The sequence below is a fragment of the Coloeus monedula genome (assembly GCF_965178545.1).
Source record: "Coloeus monedula genome assembly, chromosome: 3".
In the NCBI taxonomy this organism is placed as follows: domain Eukaryota; kingdom Metazoa; phylum Chordata; class Aves; order Passeriformes; family Corvidae; genus Coloeus; species Coloeus monedula.
In genome coordinates, this window is record NC_138783.1 from 100042534 (window position 1) to 100056687 (window position 14154).

The 14154-nt window shown below is 37.7% G+C and overlaps 1 protein-coding gene across 2 annotated transcripts in view; it reads right to left on the reverse strand.

Moving 5' to 3' along the window:
* The window catches only part of MID1 (midline 1), a gene marked incomplete at both ends in the record, with an annotated part of 91821 nt that extends 79283 nt beyond the window's left edge, over nucleotides 1-12538 (reverse strand). For both annotated transcript variants that reach the window (XM_082278430.1, XM_082278429.1), the window contains one exon: nucleotides 11879-12538. In XM_082278430.1, the coding sequence (XP_082134556.1) occupies nucleotides 11879-12538 (660 nt within the window). The remainder of the gene's footprint in view (nucleotides 1-11878) is intronic.
* Between the last annotated feature and the right edge of the window lie 1616 nt (nucleotides 12539-14154).

The window sequence follows — 14154 nt, forward strand, 5'->3', positions numbered from 1 at the left end:
ATGCAGAAAAGACAGGGAGAGCAACATAACAGAAAAAACAATTTTTGGTGGCAGCAGGCTTGTTAAATTAGTTCAGCTATCCCATAATATACCTTCAGTGCTAAGAGTACAAGTAAGAAAAATCCTAAATTGTCAATGATAAGTAATAAATAAGCAAGCAAATAATAATTAAAAAATCCAATAACATTTATTGAAGCAATGCGGGATTTTGGTGGTCTGCCTCACACCAGAATTTGGTATATGCTATAAACACAATATAAAGCAAAAATAGTAATAGAGCCAAATTTTAAAGACTGAACTGGGCACCTTTTACCCCCACTACCAAAGTGATACTGCTTCACAGCACTAGAACAGAATTACATGTGAATCTTACACAATACTGAAATTATGTATATAATGCATTAGAAAACAAAACACCAAAGCTTCAAAAGACTTTTCTTGTGCTCGGCACACCCAGTTTAAAGCAGCTTCCCATTATGGAAGCACTTAGCTTCTCTGGGGTTTATGACAGACTTTTCCTACGAATTTTTCTGAAGAAATAATGACTCAGAGAGAGCAGCCTTGAGACACGCAGCTTCCAAGATCGGATATTTGCCTGACCTTGCAGACCTCCTCAGGAAGGAAATGAGTTCCTCCAAGGAAAACACGTGACAGCAGATTCAGAGTCTGTTCTGCAAGCGGGAGTCATTCAATGTGGCACTCCACTCTTGAACTTCAGGGTGAGCCAGGGTTCCTACCATGCTTACAACATGTCAGGAAAAAAACCCATACCTAACTACATGAACAAACAAGCATCCTCCGCTTTACTTTCTGCTGTTTTCTTCCTTGGAGTGACAGTTTCATTGCAAACTATAATCAGAGTCATTACAAAATAAGCTCTCCCACACCTGAATTTTTAACTTGTGACAATCATTTACCTGTAACACAACAATTTACTTTTATCCCTATACTGCAAACACTCAATTCTGCACACAATAGATGCAAAAATTAGACTAAAATAGCTTCCCAATTTATTCAAAATTATTTTGATATTGTACACATTAAAATCTGAAGTCTTCGCTCTTGAAATGAAGTATGATGAGATTTAATAGTAGAACTCCAAATTGGTTTTATTTGCTGTTTCTCTTTTATTTTTCCTAAAGTGTGGTAGTGACTTTGACAGAAAAATTACATTGCTTTGAAGTGAGAGTATGCCAAATGATTTAGGAAGAGCAAGAACCCATTTAAAACTACTTAAAAATCAGACTTTATTTTAATTTTTTTCATTTGTTCATAAAAATGTTTTATTAGCTTAGCACTCTCTTTACCCAATCTCTTCTAACAAAAAAGATTACCAGAAAATTATTAACCTAAAGAGGTAGGATTAGTCAGAGTAATTCACTGTATGTTCAGACAAAGGTTTTCAACCAGTACAAATATGAAAAAAAGCTGGAAGTAATCAAGTAAATTAAAGGGGTAAAAAAAGATTCCTCTGATAATATTCTTACCCCAAAGAACTGCAGTAATTAGTAGCATCCTGCCTGCATAGGAATTTCAGCGCATTGAAATTTCAGAAGCATGTGTCTACCAAGTCTGAAAAGAAAGCTTATTCAGCAGAGGCAAAAAAAGTGTAAAAAACACAAAAAGGCTTCATGGTGCTGCTCTATTTGGTGGATTTGACTGGAAAGGTCAGTTTTTCCTCAAGAGTGATCGTAAGAAATGCTCAAAAGAGGGTGAAAACATTATTGTATGGCTAATATAATGCCCTTTCCCCCACAAGCTTCTGCATATTTTTGAAGGTTGTAACCAAAGGCAGGGGGAAGAACAATGTTTGCCCATACTTAAGGGGCACAGGCAAGAAAAGACTGACTGATCATATAAATTTACCCAATGTTTGCATGACCTCGTGGGTCCTTTTGGTAAGGTAAGGGCTATAGTCTTATTGACCCTTGGGCTGAAAAAGAGCCTCAATGCAGGAGCTCCCTCACATGACAGGTTTTTCAATGTAGATGAAATGAGTTGTATTTCAAAATGAGATGAGTTGTAACCCTCACTGCCAGTCTTCCAACAGCAAACACATACTCACAAAGCAAATGCAGCTCACTCCTGCCTAGCTGAAGAGCACTCTGTGCAACGGGAGAGCCCCAGCACTGGTAGGGCCATCCTGGAGTGACCCACTACCCCAGAAGCCAACTACACAGGGGAAGCAGGAATGACCGTGGGGTCACCAGGAAATCCAGGACTACTGGAAAAACACAGGAGCTTTCACTTGCAAGCATTCACTTCAATCCATCTCTCACCTATCTGTACATATATTTTTCCTCTTTTATAGTTTACAGAATATAGTCCAGTTTGTTATATTGGGAAAGGCATTGAAAATATCTGTTCTTGGATTGAGAATTTTAAAGGTTTGGGTTTTTTTTTTAAACTATGTCATTCAGATATTATTTGCAGTATTTTAATAACTACTTGAATTATTCTTTTGAAGGGATTTCTTGCATGCGCGTGTTTCCAGTCTTTGGAGCAGAAATAAAATCTTGTAAATAACTATTCAGATGAACCTTCATTCATACAGTGATCAGAATGTTCTTTTCTCTTCAGAGAAACTTAGTAATAAGATAGATGTTGCTCAAATTCAGTTTGAATGAGTTATAATCTCCATATGTTACTGACTTAATTTGGAAATAAATTTTGCACACATTGTCATTAGCTATAGCTTAACAAGTCTGCTTAATGCTTCTACCACAAGACACACATGTTGCAAACAGTTGCTCATCTTTAATCTCTTTCAAAATTTGACAGTATCATAACAAATAACAACACTCAGGTTTGTAGTCTCACAGATCAGAATAGCCAGGACATCTCCAGAAGCACAGAGATGAATTTCAGGGGGGAGGCTACTGAAGTTTGGGAACCTGTGGTCTCAGGGTTTCAAAAAATAAGACTGAGATTACATTTAGACAGGAAATTTTCAGTTCTCAAGAAACGCAAACTATGTGAGCATGGAAAAAACCCTAAACCACTACATCCTCTTGCTTTCAGTCGAACTGACGGAACTTTGTTCATTTAATAAATACAAAAATATAAATAGCCAAAAAATTATGGAAGCGTGATAGTCATAATTGAGATGAACAGGGGAAAACATTTCTACAGAACCCTATTCCTGTCTGTGGACTCATTGCTTTTGTCTTTTTCTGATTCTCTCTGATTTTCAGTGGTCATTATCTCAGGGAGCTCTTGCAGAGGAGTCACAGTGTGTGTACAAACACAGGTGCTAGTAGGGGGCACAGAATTTTCTAAATTTTGAATTCTAGCTACTACAAAGACTCACGTCTTGGCAACTGGGAACAGCTGAAAATGGTTTAGTAAGCTTTAATGGAGGGGACCTGTAAGGTACAGAAGGAACCCAAAGGTCCAGTCTTTCAAGTGTGTTTGTCTGAGGAACTAGAATAGCCCTGTAGATGAGCCCCTTCCACTGTTGTAAACTCAGATATTGCATAGGACCAACATGCTGCACAAAGGAGAAATATGTAGAAAAGAAATACTTCCACTCCAGCCAGTAAAAATTAAAAGAGAAAAGACTATAAAAAAACCCAATCCTGCTGGCACCATCTAGATCCATCATCAAGAAAGTCAGTGATATATTACATGTTTATTAGCTGACCAAGATATTATAAGCATTCTACTGGTGAAAACAATGCACTTTCAACTAAGCATTTGTTCTCTAAAAGGGTAAGGATTACTTAAGCATGTGTTTTCAGAAGGCATAAGAGTAACTTGGTATAGTCACATTATGATGAAATCAAGTTTTCTTTGCTCTTTCATTTTTCACTGACTTGAGACAACTGGAAAATAGATTTGTGAGAGCAACATTATAAACAAGATGTGAAAGCTGTGAAGGGCAGGAATCCCCTTGCCTCAAGTCCTTGATGTGGGTGTTTGCTCTCAAGGGCAACAATGTCCTTCTCAGCAATATAAAACGCTTTCATGGACAGTCAAGGGATGCCAGGAGAGATGGGGGTCTGGATGACTGGTTTTGGGGAGAGGTAAAAGCAGGAGAGAAAGGGAACACACAGTCTCGTCACCCTTATCAGGCTTTTAGTCCAAAGTGTATTTTAGCAACCCAACATGGCTTTCCAGTCCATGACCTTCTGCAGGAGTTTCCCTTGGCATGGACTATTGAAGCTTTCCAAATTAGGCACTGTTTCTGTTTGGTATAAACCCTATGTAAGGTTCATGGTGCTAATGACACATACGAGTATTGTTGTTTTGATAGGAAATGTACATTTTACTGAGAAAGAGGGCCAAAGTAAAACATAACATTTTGGGCTTGTAAAGCCCAAAACTCAAAGTAGTATACTGGGATCATTGCTAAATTTGTGTGTGTTTTAAGATCAGAAAATGTAAAAAAAATAAAATATAAGAGGTCTTGAAAATTATTCAAGATGGAGAGCTAAAATGCTTTTGTTCTCCATCTCCGTCTCATCCTCCTATAATTGTGTGTTATAACTGGTCAGAGTTAAAATAATTTGGGTTTCTCTTCATGGAGTAAATTAAGCTATTAAATTAAGTATTGAAAAAGATCTGAATAAAGAGTGTACTGCAGTGCTTATTTGGGAGATATTTGCATCCAGATTTTGGGGTGGGTTTTCATCCTATTTAAAGTTATTATTAACAACCTTCGTATTTGTCTGAAAATGTATTTTCTGGTATATTACTTTTTAAAATATTTTCATTCAGATGAGGTTCTGTTTTAAAATAACTTCAGAATATACATACCTAAAGCATAGACATACACATTTATACCCTTCACACACCTCCCAAAGCCACTGAATACTGTGTGTTTTAGCCTACTCTCCACGTTGAGTGATTTCAGCCTTATGCCCCCAACTATATCATTCCCTGGTAAAGCACTAAAATAGTTAACCAACTCATTCTATTTATCAGTTATAACAAAATGCTCTGTTATGCTAAAACCCATAAATATTCTGCTTTTGAAGACTACTTATTTGTTACTTTTCCTGTTACCACCACTATCTTTGTTACTCTGGTAGGCAGACTACATTTCCTAAATCTGTGCCCAGTGTTCTAAAACAGTTTTTTTGGTTTGCCTTTATACTCATCTACTTGCTTAATTTCCAAATTTATCACTTTACTATTTACTGTTTCTACACAAATCCTCATTCCAAGGAAGTATCTGTCGTGAGTTATATTCCACCAACAACTTCCAAGCATTGTATTTTCTAAAAACACATCAGCAATGAAGGGTCAGGCAAGAGGTCATTAGAGTACACCAGTTTAGAGCTTGAACATGGACTTAAAATCTGTTGTCTAAAGAGTTTGGACCAGAACCATGGAAAAATATGACAATATATTTTACTAACTTCTAGTCTGGCTTCCCTGGAAACCAGAGTCATGAGAACAAAGATAATAATGCTGCACTATTCACAATTTTGTTTAATTCTTTTGTTCTTCCTGAATAGATTAGACCTTCAACACCATCATTTCCACTAAAATTGAAGGAAATAGTAGCATGTGAAAGACTTGCCAACTATTAAATTTGTGAAATTAGGTTAAAAAAACTATGGCTTATATTATTTAAGGAAACTTGGGCAGACAAAACCCTCTAATCTCATAGTACTTAGAACTATCGTAAAATCATTGTCCATTATCCACAGTCATACACATGAAGAACTTCAAAATGTATCTAAAATAATAATAAACACACACACACTTCCCCCCATGAAAGACTAATTTTGGTATTCTGTATTAATACTTTCCGTTATCCTTCTAAACTATGACAAAGAAATACCAAATGGAGGAAACAGACATTGCAGATAACACTGCACTAAAGAGAGAATTTTATAAAGTCTGCCTTAATAAATATATTTCAATGAAATAAAATAAGTGTAGCTGGAAAACCACTGTAGTAAAAGAGCTTATTCCTACATCAATCCTCTTCCACGCAACAACTTCATATTTTTGGATCTTTGCAAATACTGAAACATAGCTAGTTAGTTATATTTTTGCATCCATTTCTGGGTCAAATAATTAAGTAATATCAAATAATATTCTATACTAATTGCTGTGACCATTCATCATTTTAATTTGATAAAAAAATTTATACACTGAAATGTCTATCAAGCACTATCTAATTTAATAATAATATGATAATAGTATCAAGCTGCTTCTAATCTAAAAATAATGGAAGTCCATGAGCTCTACATTTTGCTAGGCTGGATATGATGTTCTAACTACATGTTAAACTTGCAGAACTGGCACTATATAAAGTAACACTCTCAATCTGTTAAGTACAATGCAAAAGAAGGTGCCATTTATCTAAATGTTTGATAACACATATCACTATTACACTGACATACTATGCCTTTACACATGGATGCCGAATTGATTTTTGCCTTTTTGCTTTTATATATTCTCTATATTATTTACATATATTTTTGTAGCTCTGTAGCCCATTATTGTGTTTATAGCTAGCATTTTCCCTACTATTAGACTGAAAGACAAAATAAATTCCCCAGCCGCTCCAAGCTGGGGGTCCAAGGTTACATTCTCTGGGAAGCCAGGGTTGAAACCAGCTTTCCGAGACACATTTTCATGAACAAAATTTAGTTCCTTTCTAAGGCGGGGGGTAATTCACAAAAGTGTAGAATCAGGGAAGAATTCTCTCATCACTTATGTCTCTAACTGGGAATTCTTGTCAGTTATGCTAATTTGCTGAACATATAAAAATTGTATGCACTTTATGTTATGTGTGCATCTTCGGCACTTTCCATCTAGCAAGTTGTGCACCTAGGCATCCTTATGAAGGTAACCCCTTTTTATCACCTAACTGTGCCTGGCTCGTGATTTTAGGACCAGCAAAAAGGCATCAATATCACTTGGATTTTATTAAAATATCTTCCATTAAATAGGAAGTTAGTAAAGTTAAGGGTATGCAGAGAAACTATAAATTTAGATATGAAAATATTCAGCTACTAAAAAGATATATGCATAGAATTGTAAAAAAAGATAACAAGTAAATCTATTAATGTATAGTGTCTATATATATGATTAAATATAGTTTTACTGACCTATACATATATATGAAACTGTACATTTTTACTTAAAACACAGGCATATATTTATTTCTTCAAATTCAAGATTCTAGCTATTCCTTAAGTTAGACATTACTAAAAATTACCCATATTTCTATGCTAGACAACTCTACATAGACATAAATACCAATGTATTGTATTATGCAGTATTAGTGTTGGTTTTGTATACTAACACAAGCACTGTAAATATAGGCATGGAATGTATATGGATATATATTTACATAAATGTGCATAATATATTTATATGTAAGTTTAGAAACAAATGTTCCTGGATTGTCAAGCCCACTGTTTGTAGGAGTACATATTTATAATTGCTGGATTCTTATAACACTACAGTATATCAATTAATGATCGAGCTGAAATTAAAAAATAATGTCACATAAAAATAGTTGGAAAGCTTCAACACATATTTTGCCAGAATCTTTGTGAAGTCATTTGAATATCAAAAGTTTTTTAATCTATAATGTGTATATAGTAGGGAAGTAGACATATTTTTGCATTCTATTTGTAGTAGCTGTGGACTTGACAAAGTCTCCTACCTTTATATGGTCAAAGGTTTTTAAGAGTTGAATTCATTCCTCCTTATGTGGAAACAATTCCTATTTCTATAATATTCATGAGTATTTGAATTGACACACAATAGAAAAAGCAATCCTTGCATCCTGAATCAACAGCATAGGAAAAATAGATGTGTATGGATTCTACCACCAAAACTAGCTGGAAACCAGACAAGCAAGAAAATCCTTTTGTTTCTGGAATTGCTGAGTGCCATTCAGAGAGTTGCCCTGCTTCATAAATATGCCCAAAACAAATCAGCATTAATAAATTCCAAACTAAAATATGGTGAACCAGAGCTAAGCTACAACAGTTTGATTCAGCAGATCTTTCTTGACCAAGCATTAGAAAAATCGTGCCCAAACCATTTTTTACAAGAAGATATATGTTAGAGGTTAAATTCTCGGTAAATATGAAGACAAGTAAAAAAATAAGTTTCAATGGTGTTATGCTGGATTTACACCATTTCAAAATATGTTTTACCATCTATCTTTCTCTTTTGTTACACCTCTTCATTGCTCTTTGTGAATATTAAATGAGTGATATATTTCCATCCATGCCTTATATGTGTGTTCTCCTTCAAATATTCTCTATTGTTCAAAATAAATCTTATCTTACTGGTTTTTTTCCTCACATTCAGGAGTCTAAATGTATCTATCAAGCAATGGTAATTTTATTAATTTTCTCAGAAAGAAAAAAAGGATATATGTTTAAATTGTCATTTCCTCTTCATTGCAATAAGACAGAAAGCATGGAATCAATATAAAAAATAATTAGCTATATACATTTTCTTTGAGGTAATATGATGTGGTAAGCACAGGGATTTGTTCTTTCTGTGTTTAAAGCTTTGATTGTTTTTGCCACTAAAAATTATTTTTAGCTTATCACCATTTTGATCATCACATTATAAATCCAGTGTATTACCAGTATATTTCCTGTTCTCTGTTTTGGCTTTTTCCTTTACTAATATGCATCTGCCTATGGTCAACTTTAAAAAGATAAACAAAAAACAAAGCACATCTATAAACACTAAACCAACAGTGAGCATGAAGGTGGTATTGTGGTTGTGTAGCTAAGCAAGAAAGGATTGCTCCTGAAGGAACGCAAATGCCCTCAATCCCCTCTGCCCCAATACAAGTTGAGTAATAGAAGCACCTCTCAGGGCTGGAGATAGTAGCCAAAGGTAGTAGCCAAAGGAAAATACTTTCTCATTTTGAGATACCCACAATTGTTGCTACACTGACTGTTAAACACACTTCGATGTAAACACCTCTGCTGGGCAAGAGTACAGAGCTCCTAATTAAGGAGTTTCATTTTTGCCACAAAAGGAGCTAGACTGCAATGGCATCTTTTGTCCTATGCTTGATGAGGGGTGAGATACTGTTTAAATCATTAGCAACACCACTGCAAGAAAACGTAATTAGCATAGCTTAACACCCAGAACAGCACAATTTGCTGTTGTTAGTATCAATAGTGTGTTGATTTAAAAAGAACAATCAAAAGAAAGAGTCACCTTAAGTGGTTTTGCTTTTCTTTTTGAAAGATAAAGTTAACCACACATTTTTAACTGATCCACTATACTATTAGCTACCTCATTCCCATTCTTTCAGAATTTTTTTTAAAGATTTGTGTAGCCTATATATCAAACCCCACGTATACTAAAAACTACAGCAGCAATATAGCAAACAACAACCCATTTTCTCATGTGGAGATTTTCTAATCCATTTCAATATTTAATTTGCCCAGTGTGCACAGTACCTGTAAGTTGATAAAGACCATCTGCAATCTCATGCCTAATATTATGTTAGAAAAACCAGTGATTCAAGCAGTCATATGACCCTTAAGGAAGGAGGAGGAAGAGGCCTGAGTGTGAAAATGGACCTGAAATTTTTGCCCATCAGCTACCAAATGCTAGTGTGAACTGGTATCGTTCCATTACTTCTGGGGGTAAATGCTAATCTACAGAACTGAAAATCTCATTTTCTAATATTGATTTGTAAACCAGAACTAATTGCTGTGACGGGAGAGGTAATGAGGAAAGGGAAGACATTACTTCCAGATTACCTTCTTATGAACGGAGAATGGATGCTGGATCTGCACGGAAACCACTTGGCCTAATGTTCCCGGACCAGACCATGGCTGTGTCATATATGTGGCATAATTGGCATGACTGACGTCATCACTGGCATTAGCAATATGAAATAGGCTGCTTCATGACTAAGATGATAGGAACAGGATTTCACATAGACTAATAATTGCCTGTGTAAATTTCTTTTATACAGTTTGGGTACAAAGAAATTCTGCATCTCGAAAAAATCATTAAAATAATATAAATAATGCTAGGAGTTATTCTGAGACAAGAGCTACTTGGCTCAAGTCTATGCTAACCATTAAATTAGTACTTTAATTAGTCTTCAAGGAGGCTGGTGTGAAGTACTTAAGTAGGCTTTTGCCAGGTTAGCTAACCTGAGTGACATCCAGTGTGAATGTTACTTGTCTTTTTGAGATACATCTTCAGAGTATGCTCAGTCATCTTTGCACAGAAAAGACACAGATTATGCAAAAATACCCCCATTTTCTTCCTATCTACAGTATTGAGTTAAAGATCGCAAGGGAGAAGACATGATTTTTAAAGTCTTCTTTCAAGACTTGCATTATCTATGTACATCAACACCAAGAAATATTTACTACTTTTTTCACATCCTCAAATATATGCTTATCCAGTATTTAATGTTGAAGGTCTTTCATGTTAAATAGTATATTACTACTGGTATAAAGGTGGTAACCAGTACATTGTTATGTTATTAAATAATAGCACCTGTTAAGAATGCAAACCCACTGAATTATTAAAAAGATTATTAAATCTGTGTACCTTTTCACATTTATGGCCTTTGCCAATGTTATCAAAACTATTAAAATAAATTAGTTCAGGAAAAAAGAAAGCAAAAATAACAACTCCTCTTGGTAAATAAAAAGGTCTTTAAGAGATGAAAGGAAGTTATCAGGTCCAGGTAAAGATGTGTCTTTCACTATGTCAATATAAATCACAGAATACCATCCACACGTTTCCATAGCATAGAGGCACAAAACCCACACAGAATGTGTATGCAGATTTCACCACCAATCACCTAAAGTTATCACAGACATGTGTGCAACTACATGCTTTAATCTGAAAGTATTTAACTTAGTTAAACCTATAATTCAGTTTCTTTTCCACATCCAAAATTCTGTGTGGGAAGGCTGGCAATTAAGCCTTGCTCTCCACGCTTGTGATTTCTTGATTGCAGCCCATCTTTAAAAATTCCCCCCACAGCTGCACACAAGCACATGCAGACCATTCGGAGGGAGTGGGTGGAGGAAAGCAAGGGATGCCTAATTCCTGCCTTGGCTCTGCAGCAGCACAGGAATCAGCACGAGAGGAATGTACACCCAGGTGGGTGTGAGGCCCCCTGCCTTTGCCCCAATGTTCAGCAGGAGCTCTGGCTCTGCTGGCAGCCTGGAGAGCCTCCAGAGCACACTGAGACCTGGCTGCCCACTGCCACCTTGCCCAGGGCATCCTGCACAGGGTCAGGCTGCTGGAGCCTCCCAGTTACCTGGCAGGAGATGTGCCAGAAGCTTGCTGAACCGTGGGAATGCTGCAAGAAGATCAGAAACAATTTTGGCTTTGTTTCCAGGATCGCACTGCCTGTGAGCCTGGTGGGAGACAGCGCGGGGAGAGCGGAGCCGGCATTCGGCTTCCCTGGCTGGATGGGCAGCTGGCATCCCTGAAACCAGCACAGACAAATGCAGCTCCTGTTAGTGGTGATGTGAGGGGCTTTTCACAATGAAAGCAACCAAATGAAAAATAATCAACAGCAAAGCATACGCAAAGAATGCCTGACATTTCAATGAGCGCCTGTGTACCTGTAGTCAGCACTAAACCTTGCCAGCTGCCAGGAGTAAAGCTGCAGGTAGATAAGAAAATTCACCTAAACAGTACTTTATGCTGCATATTCCTTATTATAGCTCTAGACAAATCCAAACACAAGCGAGGAATTTTTTCTTTTGTAAAATCTGGCACCTTTTACATGGTGAGCAAATGCACATACAGATCTGTATCTCATGATTAGAGATTGCACATCTCCCTGTCCCAACTATTGCCTGAATGAAGACTTTAGCATGCTACCAAAGGGTACTTTCCTTCCCAACCACACACTGCTTGGCTAAAAAAATTGATAGGTAACACTGACCTTTAGCTTGTCATAGCGGTCACTTAAAGCTGCCACCTGATGGTCACGGTGTCGCCCGACCAGTTTACACAAGGCACAAATTAACTGGTCATCAGTCACACAGTACATGTTAACTTTCTCGTCCTCATGCTCCAAGCACATTAATCCCCTGATGTGAGAGTCCGGGATGGGCTCGATGAGACGGTGGCCGGTGAACGGCTTCTTATTGGGGTGAGTGGCTTTCAGGCACTCCTCACAGTAGGACACCTCACAGGTAACGCAGGTTTTCACCGCCTCCTGGGCAGGGTCCTGGTCGCAGAACTGGCAGAGGACCTTCTCGCAGGACGACATGCTGTTGTTATCGAACGCCCGCTCCCGGCGGGTCTCGCTGGGGGAATTGGGCCCACTGACTGAGGCTTTCTGAAACCTGTCAATGATGTTCTGCAGGGTGACGTTGCGCTTGAGCCCGTCTAGACCGCGCTGGCTGAGGGTGATGACATAGCGGCAGGTCGGGCACTGGAAGGCGGTGATAGACTCCACTGGCTCGTTGGTGGCGCAGTGGGAGACCAGGATGCGGTGCGCGCAGTTGAAGCAGAGGCTGTGAGCGCAAGGCAGCAGCAGCGGGTCTTCAAACAGCTCTAGACAGATAGGGCAGGTCAGTTCTGACTCCAGTGTTTCCATCTTCAGGCAAAGCTTTCCTGTGGCGTCAGCGAAATCCAGGGAAGCTGATCAGCTATCTGGAAACACACGTAAAATTCGATTAGGCAAGAGAAAACATGAGGGGTCAGCCGTGGGGGGTTGTCAACTTTCGCCACTGCTCCCTGGTCTATCAACTCACCATGCCAGGCGGGAGAGCAATCAAAAGTTTTGAACCAGCACATACACACATCAAGGTATTTAAACTGTTTTGTTTTCCCCCCTCTCTGTTCACTTAAGAATGAAAAAACCCCAAACGTTCTTATTTTTTTTTCTCTTTCCCTTTCTCTCTCATGCGATCGAGAAAACAGCAGATGTTTCTGTGCATTATTAAAACCCAAAATGATGAACTTCGAACAGCCTATTACAGCAAAATTAGATTTCTTTTGGAGATGCTACTTTTGGCTTCACTCACTTATTAGTAAAACTTTTTTAAAAACCCTACAAATTTGCAAAGCATTAGTACTTTTTTAAAAACCCTACAAATTTGAAAAACAAGGATTAGTACAGAGTATTGTAACTGATAAGTTTAAAATCTCTATTAGCATTAAAGGAGTTATTTTATCAGATTGAAATTTTCACTTGCTACTATAGCAATAGCACAGCATTTGGAGCACATATCTGTGTTTACTTGTGCAAATATGTGTATGGATATAAACACAAGGAGTAATGTTTCTAAGGAGGCATGTGATATCCTACATATATGTATGGTATATATCATATACTGATATACTCCTATGTATTTCAAGAACACATGCGGCTATATTTATATGCACCTGTATGTTCGTGCATATATATAACTGTGTATATATGCCAAAAAGTATATCACATACATGCTTGTAGTAAGATTAATATAGCCACGGGAGCACACAGTAGTGTAGCTGAAATGCCCAAATGAAGATGCCAAACAGTAGTTTAGCCCAAATTACTGCTGAGCCTAATCACTAATACAAGAAAAGCCTCTACACAGTAAGAAAGTAAAATATAGTGAGATAGTAAAATGTGTGATTTGCCTAGGAGGCTTTGTGTGTGACTTGCATTTATCTGGCTTCAGGGATGCCAGCTGCCCATCCAGCCAGGGAAGCCGAATCCGGGACATTGTGTAAGTATCCACTTTTGTATGAGTACTCTCTGCTGCTAAGACATACGAACTATGGATTGCTTTAGTGAACTTATTAAACCCCTGAAGTGGATTTGGATAAGAATCAGTGATTTCTGAATGGAGGGCATGGGATTTTCTGGAGAAGGCAGCAGTACACCCCCATCACAGATCAACTGAAACTTCATTTTGCTTCCTTTCCTGCGCTCAGTGTTACAGAGAATGGTTTTGAAAGAGTCGCCCTACGCAGCTCTCCCTGCCTAAACTCCCATCAAGGGCCCGTCACTGCCGCAAGCAGACGGGTCAGTGAAGCAGAAGCAAAAGCTATGCTTCACACTCACAGAGCTGTACCTCTTCACAGTACAATCTATTTAAGCTTTGTTGCTCATAACTGAGGATGGCTTCAGATGGCACAGCTGCATCGTCTTTACACTGTAAAGTCATTGTTCTGTTGTGTGAACTCTTGACTCCTCCCCTGGCCAGGGAAAAGGACAGAAGGACA